General features: G+C 40.9%; 1 protein-coding gene across 1 annotated transcript; it reads left to right on the top strand.

Moving 5' to 3' along the window:
- Positions 1-2,909: 2,909 nt before the first annotated feature.
- LOC130407264 (uncharacterized) lies at positions 2,910-5,521 on the top strand. The gene is made up of 9 exons (XM_056730029.1): positions 2,910-3,003; positions 3,161-3,250; positions 3,341-3,439; positions 3,686-3,833; positions 4,596-4,676; positions 4,806-4,884; positions 5,020-5,063; positions 5,184-5,313; positions 5,395-5,521. Exons 1-9 carry the CDS (start codon positions 2,958-2,960, stop codon positions 5,434-5,436), a joined length of 759 nt encoding a protein of 252 aa, XP_056586007.1. The 5' UTR covers positions 2,910-2,957; the 3' UTR covers positions 5,437-5,521.
- The last annotated feature ends 4,837 nt before the right edge of the window (positions 5,522-10,358 follow it).

Below are 10,358 nucleotides of genomic sequence, written 5' to 3'. Positions count from 1 at the left end.
ATGGGGGAACTCACTTTTACACATATCACAAGCTTTTCTCCGCCAAATGCGCATTTCGTGTCGGAACCAGAGCCCTTATTGGGGAGCCCTTGACACTGAGCTGCATGGTGGGGTATTCTTTGGGGTGAGAAACATCTCCTGTGCGGTTTACCGTTCCGTGGTGCAGCCCCATTGGCGTTGTTACCAGAAAATTTTCGGGCAAGAAACGTTTCATATTCGACCTCTATTCTCCCCACAGTTCTTCATTTCCGAGCATTAACAGCTTAATTCCAATAGACACATTTTCCCTGCACTACCACAACATTGATCACGGCATCAAATTGATTAAAAAGGCCGGTCGAGGTGCCTGGCTAGCTAAAGTCGACATCACCTCGCTTCAAAGTCATGCCAATCCACCCAGCCTACTGGCTTCTTTTCGGGAACAATGGCGTAGAAAATTTTACTTCTCAGTCCGCCTACCTTTTTGCTGCAGAAGTAGCCCCAAAATTTTTGATGTATTGTCAAAGGCAATATGCTGGATTCTTTCTAATAATTACGTGATCCCATACCTAATCCACTTGTTTGACGATTTTTTGGATATCTAACCGCCCGATTCTGTGCCAGACGCGCATCTCACCATAGTCCGAGTTTTTGAGCAGCTCAACATTCCCCTCGCCCCAGAAAATAAATCTGGACCAGGTGCATCCATCGAATTTCTCGCATCGCTCCAATTCCAGGCTTCTCTGACAAAAGAAAAAATAGACAGAACGATCCTGATCGTTTCCTTCTTGAGAAATGTTCCCCGATGTTCGAAACGAGAGCTCCTGTCCGTGCTCAGCCACCCAAATTTCGCAATGCGCATAATCCCACAAGGCCGCCCGTTCGTCTCGCACCTCCTCTCTCTCGCGTCCTCCGCCCACGCTCTAGAGGACACAGTCTTCTTGCCAAGATCGTGCAGAGAAGAGCTGAGCTTATGGATAAAATTCCTAGGTGGCGGACGCTCCAGAAGTCTGGAAGGCGGCTGTTTTTTTCCTGTTGATTTTTGAAGGAGAATGTGTGCGTATACTGTTCCTTATATACAATTTAATAAATTGTCATCTTGAATGAATTGTATCTTACAGAACATAAAGGTCCATTGTTTCTACTTATTTGACGATGACTGTGACCCCTTTGTGTGTGACCGCCACCTTCCAGACCTCCAGAGCGTCCGGCTCCGGATGCTCTTGAGGTCTGGAAGGCGCCGGACGATCTGGAGGTCTGGAAGGCGCCGGACGATCTGGAGGTCTGGAAGGCGCCGGACGATCTGGAGGTCTGGAAGTCGCCGGACGTTCTGGAGGTCTGGAAGTCGCCGGACGTTCTGGATGTCTGGAAGGCGCCGGACGATCTGGAGGTCTGGAAGGCGCCGGACGATCTGGAGGTCTGGAAGGCGCCGGACGATCTGGAGGTCTGGAAGTCGCCGGACGTTCTGGAGGTCTGGAAGTCGCCGGACGTTCTGGAGGTCTGGAAGTCGCCGGACGTTCTGGAGGTCTGGAAGTCGCCGGACGTTCTGGAGGTCTGGAAGGCGGCGGACGCTCTGGAGGTCTGGAAGGCGGCGGACTCTCTGGAGGTCTGGAAGGCGGCGGACTCTCTGGAGGTCTGGAAGGCGGTGGACGCTCTGGAGGTCTGGAAGGCGCGGTCTGGAAGGTCTGAAAGAGGGCTGTTTTTTCTGTTGATTTTTGAAGGAGAATGTGTGCGTATACTGTTCCTTATATACAATTTAATAAATTGTCATTTTGAATGAATTGTATCTTACAGAACATAAAGGTCCATTGTTTCAACTTGTATGTGACAATGACTGTGCCCCCTTTGTGTGTGTCCTGCGCCTTCCAGACCTCCAGAGTGTCCGGCTCCGGATGCTCTTGAGGTCTGGAAGGCGCTGGACGTTCTGGAGGTCTGGAAGGCGGCGGACTTTCTGGAGGTCTGGAAGGCGGCTGTTTTTTTTTCTGTTGATTTTTTAAGGAGAATGTGTCCGTATACTGTTCCTTATATACAATTTAATAAATTGTCATTTTGAATGAATTGTATCTTACAGAACATAAAGGTCAATTGTTAACACATCTGTTCAGAGAACATCTCGCACACAGTAGAAGAGAAAGCAGCAGTGCGTGGGGAGTGATAAATATGAGTTTTTACTTCACACAAAAGAATTTAAAGCCCTTTAAATGTATCCTCAATGCGGTCCTGTCACAAAATGTGACGGTTACTACAAGATTATCATCGTGGCCTTAGTACAACACATGTTTATTTATGCGTATTCATATATCAGCATTCACTGTAGCTATACACCGAAACGGACGCCGGTATCATTACAATATACTCCAACAATGTTATAAGCACATATGTGTTTATTTTATGTCACATACATCAGCATGATAATGTACAATTCATAAACCAAAATAATGTCTACATATCAATGAAGCAATGTCTTTAAACCAATATACGTTGCCCTAGAAAATACAGGGAAACAGTTAAGACATTTTAAATGCATAAAAACATAATATGTTCATTTAGAGATGACAAGCATATGAAATATAAATGAGAAAATATGAATGTGGAAGTCTGTCAGTGGTGCTGTATAACCATTAACAAAATATTTAGCTCAGAGTTATTGACAATATTATCATATGTGTCGTATTTACACAAAATCTATACTCACGGTTATAATTGTCATGATGACTGGAAAACTGCTCTTGTAAAAGTGAAGTCGATGTGAATCTGTCAGTGAATTGTGTTTTTTATTTTCAGAGAAAATGATTCAGAGCAAGTTCAGAAGTTTCAGGCCTGTCAGCGTCAATAAACAACAAACATAGTGAATGGAAATGTGCATCAAGTGTCTTCTTGAAACAATATTTTTCAGGTGTTGAAAATATGATTTTTCAGGTGTTGCTTCATTGAGTCCACGTCCACCAGCTGAAAGGAGCTCTGTCACAGGAAGTGTCATGAAGAGAAGTCACGGGTGCACCGTCTGTGGGCGCTACAACCGCGGTGAGTTTGTTAAAACAACATAAAATCAGCGTGACAAAGTGAGATTTAAATGTGTAAAATCTTAAAAACTGTTTTTGGGTGAAGTTAAACACACAAGGTACATACAAACTGTTTCAACATGTAATAAATCTGTTATGTTGTTATGTTACTGTTGAAGCACTCCACCCGAAAACGTCACCCAGGAAAATAGAGTTCCCAAACGACAAATATAACAGCGTGTGGAATCAATGCGTCAAACAGCGCACAGGTGAGCTCACAAAACATTGTACCCATGTGCTAAATTACCAATCAGGTTTTTCATGAAAATAATATTTAAAATGAAAATCTGATTTTGCAGGTTCAATGTACCCACCTCCACCAGCTGAGAGGAGCACCGTCACAGAGAAAGTGATGAAGAGAATTCATTGCTGCACCGTCTGTGGCCTCTTCAACCCTGGTGAGTTTGTTAAAACCACATTAAATCAGCAAAAAGAAGTGAGATTTAAATTGATTTCAAGGGTGAAGTAAAACACACAAGGTACATACAAAACTTTTCAACATCTGATGTCATGTTGATATTGAAGAACTGCACACAAACCCTTGTGCTAAATTCTCAATCACTGATATAAAACAACCCACGTGTGAGTGTAAAGTTATACAGGACGTCTCTATTAACATGAGATAAATATATGTTGTTTTGTAGGTGTGGTACTGCCCCCGCTGAGACAACAGACGAAGCCCTCGACAGATAAACGGCCGAAAGAAGAACTCCCTCAGAGGAAAGATCCGTTTCTCCCCTTATGCACTTCAATAGAGTACCTGAACACTTCTCTTCACACAGCTCATCTAGAGTAAGGCATTTCTCATTCTTCTCATCTTATCAAGTCTTTCAATTGGGGATATTTTTTGTGATTCACTCCAATAAATGTGTGTTACATCTTACCAAATGTCTGAATGTGTTCCTGTTCCGTCCCTCTAATGGAGAATCCATCGAGAACCGACTACAATAAGAATCCAGAGGTTTTAAGTAATGTTTTTTGAAGGCGTGAGCTCCAGGTGATGTCTAGAGAGGAGTCTTATCTCTGATGTTAATCATGAGATATCATTCGTCTTAGCAATTGTTGGTCTTATAGTATAAATGTATTATTCGTTCCAGAGGAAATGGTTTGGCTGTCAAAGAGAAGCAGATTTGAGATTATATTTTTTTATTGTAAATATATAGTAGAAGAGTGTTCCCCGTTTTCAAGATATTTCTATCAAATGCTTTGGAGTGTCAGAAGAGGTTTCCAAACATTTCTTGACTTTAATGCTAATCATCCAGAAAGATTTAAGGCAAGGCAAGACAAGTTTATTTATAAAGCACATTTCATACACAAGGGCAAAACAAAGTGCTTTACATAAAATGATTGACAAAGAGAAATAAGACGTATCTTTAAAATGCAAATGATTTAAGAATTTTACTATGAAAGAAAGTTATACAACAGACTGTTTGACCCAAACAGAGATCTGATCTCCATCCTTGAGTGGTCTTCTTTCCTGTGCTCCAGCCTTCAACCTCCTGAACTTACTTGAGAAATGAATCTTGATTCTGAACATAATGTTTTATTACACAGGGATCGTATTTTGATCTTCTCCATTCTTCAGAAAGACAGAGTCCTCACAACATTGAAGATGAGAATAGATGTTCTTGAAATGTAGGCGGACACATCACGCATCCAAATATACACAATTCTTCTTCTGCTTCTTTACATGTCAGTTGTACACAAACAGTGCTGCAGCTAACACTTGATTATTACTGTCACTGTTATTTATTCTGATCGCAGGGAAATCAAGAAGCTTGAGGAGAGGTCAAATGGGATCGACGATTACAGAGAGTGTCTTCTGAAACACGTCCCACCTGAGGTAAAAGAAATAATGGAGAGAAACCTAAAGGTGTTTGCTCTTTTCCTTTTCAAAAAGGATCAAAACAATATGCTTGCATGTGATTTTGTTTATATGCACACTGTTTGTGTGTGTGTGTGTGTGTGTTTAAAACAGGCCAACGGGACAGAAGGAAGGAACATGATCCTGCTGAAAAACATGTGAGTTGATTTATTCTGACATAAAACTGATGTTATGACAGTCACTCTCTCTTTGATTTCACAATGACTACACATCAGGACCAGTGCTATAGTGGCTTTCTCATTTGTGTTTTTGTCTAGAAACAAGTCGATGGCCTCAATAGCTGAGCAACAGAAGATTGTCTGTCAGGGGATCACGAGCAGAACGGAGGCCATTGAAAGACTGAAGCTGGAGATGAAGACGATCTCCAAAAAGATGGTGGAGGACCAAGTAAGAGCCCAAACACGTCTGAATACTAAAACTTTAAAACTCTTTGTTTACATATCATGTTGTTTTTCTCTTGTCTAACAGAAAGTGCTGAAAGAGATCAAATATGAAAGATTTAGAAGGTGACCTGGAGATTCAGTAGTAGATTCTGAAGACCAGATAAATAACTACAGCTGCTTCCAGCGACTAAACATTAAAGTATGGTCACATAAAGGGAACGAGAAACAAGGTCTTGTCTTTGAACACCACACACACTGTTTCCGATAAGCACACCGGTTTCCCCCGGGGCCATTCGCTAAGCCCGTCTGGTCACGACCGCATTAGGGCGAGAGAACCGCGTTACGTGTTTACAAACCATACACACAAAGATACTCCAGACAAATGCATCACTATTTCTAATTTTAATGTTACACAGGACAATCGCGTCGCATTTTTACAAGCCACAGACATCGCATTCTAATAGTGAACGGACAAACGCGTCGCAGTGACATTTTATTTACTTTAAGTTGAAAACAACAATGGCGGCGGCGCGATGGGTGGACACGTTCAGATCAAGGGGCGGAAATATTATAATAAGAACGGCTACTTACGTCAGTAAGAGCGCGATTTCTGAAGCGCTCGTTTTCTCAAGGCTTGCAGAGATAGGCTGTCATAAAAAAGTTAATGATTTGTCTTTTTTCACGTTTTCTGAGTTGACAGATGCACAAGAGACCAGATTTTAGCATTTAAACATGGAAAAAGTCTGTTTTTCATGAAATGTCCCCTTTAACATGCCCTCCCGGTTGAGCCTGGTCTCTCCCAAGGTTTTTTCTCCACTTTTATACATTTATAGTGGAGTTTTGTTTCCTTGCCACTGTTGCTCACTGGTAGACTTAAACACAAACATAGACATCTTACATTAAACCGCAGCATATACATTCTATTTGCACGATATGGTATTATTGCAATTTTTTCTGGAAAATTGTAAATATCTGGTCAATTTTCAGCGTTGACAAAATCATTTAAATTTAAAAAAGTGTTTATATTAGTGGTGGGCATAGATTATTTTGTTATAATCTAGATTAATCTTGGAATTAATCTAGATTAAAATGGCTCATTTGAATTCTGCCGAAGGCATTCAGAATATGTGTGCTACCCAAATAATGACTAAAAGTAAGTCTTTTAGAACGGGTGTCTCAAGCCAGGTGGCGCATTAGACCAGGGGCTCATCTGCTGTTTCCAAAATGCATCACAAACTGCTTGAGAAAGCTGTTCTACTATGATAATTGGTGATGAAAATAAATTATGTTCAATAAGATGTACTTGTGTTTACTTTCGCATTAGCTAAGGGATGCTTTGCGTTTAGGTGGTACTTGAGACTGGAAGAGCTCCTACAGTACATTTACATTTAGTCATTTAGCAGACGCTTTTATCCAAAGCGACTTACAAAGAGTGAGGGAGCAACAAGCGATATGTCATACAGGAGCCATAATACATTAGATCTCAATACAAAGTTACTGGTTTCAACTAAAGCTACACCACTACCTGTTGAGAGAAAGTGTTTTTTTTAAACCAATTCCGTATTGCACAAGGTGCAAACAACCTTAGTCTTGTCGATGTTTTGTATTGGGAAGCTTCTTAAAAATAAATTTTCCCTGAAGCAAACCCGGCGGCTTCATAGCTGCATCCATGTTAGCACGTCACGTTTGATGTGGTCATTTCACAGTAACGTTATGTTGTGTTCAGACCAAACGCGAATGGCGCGTCAAGCGCGAGTGATTTACATGTTAAGTCAATGCAAAGATGCTATAGACCTACTTGCGGCGCAAATGAAGCCCTGGTCATGAGATGATGCGGCGCGAATGAAAAAATCTCGTTCTCGCCCGGTACAGTGCAATTCAGCTAGGTATACATCCGCGCTAAAATATCAAGGTGAAAGTCATCATAGCTTGCGTAGTATAGACCCAGCTCCCAACCCAACTTTGAGAATAGATTAACGGTGACATTTTTTTTATCGCGCGATAAGAGTCTCACGTTAACGCAGCACCTTAACGCCGTTAACGGCCCACCACTAGTTTATATTATAATATTGTAAATAAACCAGCGTCAGTAATCAGCAGTATTATTAACCCTGAAGATTAATAACATTGAGAACCTGTGCATAAGAAACCAGCGGCAGTATCACTAACATTATCACGACACTTAGACACTGCACATTCTTACATCACAGACCTGAATGTCATTAACTCTAAAAACGAATATTGTGTTGACGTTCTGCACAATTATAATATTATAAATAAACCAGCGTCAGTAACACATTATAATATTGTAATTTATATGGAGCCATTGTTATCTCATTAATTATTCACACATTAAACATGATGTAAACTTGCATAGTCAGTTTCACATGCATGAAACCTAATTCAGCTGCATAAATGATATATATATTCACAAAAACAATACACGTGCATAAAATATAATTATATTCTCATTAAATACGTTTCTTAAACGCTTAATACATAAATATTTCTAAAGTTTAAAAATGCACAAGTTTATCATGGGATGTGAAGGTGCAAATCGTCACTCACGTGTTAATCTGCTTGGATTTGTGTGTATTTTAAGACTCTCTTGGCAGCGCCGTCCCTCGCACTTGAGTTCACATCCTGTTTAGCCAATCAAATTTAACCTTACCATTCAACCAATCATAACCGTGGAGAGCAAAGGACTCAAGGAAAAAGGCTCTGAGCAACTTTTGCAGAGTTTGACTCACTTCCTGTTTTGCCAATTTAGTGATTTTACAGCCCCCTTAAGGGAGATATTTTCCAAAAGGCGGCTAGCTACAAATCTGGCGACTAAATAAAAATACCTGAACCTCAAATCTGTATGGGGTTTGCTATGTACGGGACCGCATTTCTACAATCCCCTCTGTTCAGTAATCGGCAGGTAGCGGCAGTTTCAGTTCAGACCACACCAGCGCATGAATAAGAAGCGCTTATACAACACAATGTGTCCAAGAACTAGTCATTTATTTCACGGGTGAAATAACAAAACAGTAGGGTGGCGAGAACCCATGTGACCATGACAAACCTGTCGCGTGTTTACAAACCATACACACAGTTTTCTGAAGTGAAGATACTCAAGACAAATGCATCAAATATTCTCTCAGTGAAAGTAACGTTACACAGGACAATCCCGTCATGTGTTTACAAGCCCACACGCATTGCTTTCTATCAGTGAACAGACAAACGTGTCACAGTGACATTTGATCTACTTTTATGTTGCCACAGGTTCCTGCGGTCTTACTTAAAATATACCGGTACTTACTGTAAGGTGGTGAAAATGTGAGGAAAGAAGAAACACCCACTGGCCCAATGGCGGAGTCCAAGTGGCATGGCGAAGGCATAGGCACGTTCTGTCTTTCCAGCGCTCTGGGTTGTTATAGTCAACGTTATTTTAACATTGCGTCATTTATCTGACTCCAAAAGATAAAAAGGAAGCCTTATTGAGTTATTGTATTTGTATTCGATTATTATGTGTCATAATAATCATGCAATTTTGTTCAATGTTTGATTCTTTTGCCTTATTGTAAATTACACTCCTTCATCCTATTCTCAGTGTCGCTTAGAGTCTCGCGCCGGCCGTTACACGCGGATCTCACGGTCACAAACTCGTCAGTCTTGGACACTGCCAGAGGTTCTATGACTAGTAACACTCAGAAAGCATTATTTTATCTAGTTCCCTTAGACTATAAAAACTTAATAAAAGTAATGATTATTTCTAACCAGATGTCATGACCACTCCATAGAGATAAATAGACCAATCTTACTTCCTCTGATGGTAGCTTTGTATAATCATGCCATAGTTTCCTATGTACACTTAGTTAGAATAATATTTCAATAACCAGAGGTTTGAGACTTTCTCATTTAGATTGGTCAGACAACATATGTGCTGTTCTAAAGGGAAACATTGGCCCCTACGGTCTAAGTACACTACAATTTCAGCTGGCGTGCCCCAATGCTCCACCTGATACAGGATTTTTGTCCGTCACTAACATGAACGTAGATTTGAGGTAACAAAGGATAAAGTGTGATCTAATAAAGTTAATAAACTCAGAATAATGCAGAACAAATTCAAACATGTTAGTCAGGTAAATGTTTCTTGCCACTTACAACTCAATTCAAAGAATACAAAACATCAATTCCTCAAAGATTAGTCTACGAGTCTAAGACGCTTACCTGACAGTAGAAAAAGATGCGATCGGAAGAAACACAGTTCTGTGTGTCTGAAGGCACCATGAGGTTCATCATAGTAAGAATTCCCCAGAACATTTTACCAGCTTCCCTTAAATACCCAGACCAGAATACCCTTCCTCCACATAACAACAATTTAAAGTGTAAAGGACCACAAATGGGCATTTCCATGAAGACACAACCTCAACAGCGAGCAGAATATCTTTAAAGCCTCAAACCGAACTCCTCCACTTGAGGCAGGAACTCTCCACCTACCTGAAGTGGGCAAGCCACCCTTTTCCAACTATCGGGGATCACACTTCTCAGCCTCCCCGGGAGTTCATTGTATTGGACGAAAGTTCTGTGTTTCTCGGGATGTGGTGCCCTTTTGGATAATGGCACCAGCCTTACATTACAATGTCTTTATTTGCAACTTTGCCTCATTCAGTGGTGATGATTTCCATTGAAAACTAAATAAATTCATTGTTCTCTCGTCTTCTTTGGAACAGTGTTCTGTGTTGGTCTGTGCAACCAACGACAGAACAGTTAGCATGTTTTGCACGATTTTTCACCATGGCGTTAGAACCGATACACTCCTGTCACCTCTGAAAAACAAAATGGCACACTGTGGGTGTAAACGAGCACATTATGGGGAAGTGATATTATAGTGAGATCCCTCCACCACGTCACCAAGGGAGCAATTCTGAAGCGCTGATTCTTTCACTTGCTTTCAGAGAAAGGCGTAACAAACCAAAGTTACTGTGTTGTACTTTTTTAACGTTTTTGGGGTTGGTAGATGAACCGGGGAACCGATTATAGCAGAAACATAGAAAAAGTCGT

The sequence above is a fragment of the Triplophysa dalaica genome, chromosome 18 (assembly GCF_015846415.1).
Source record: "Triplophysa dalaica isolate WHDGS20190420 chromosome 18, ASM1584641v1, whole genome shotgun sequence".
Taxonomy (NCBI): domain Eukaryota; kingdom Metazoa; phylum Chordata; class Actinopteri; order Cypriniformes; family Nemacheilidae; genus Triplophysa; species Triplophysa dalaica.
This window is presented reverse-complemented; position numbering and strand designations above follow the sequence as displayed.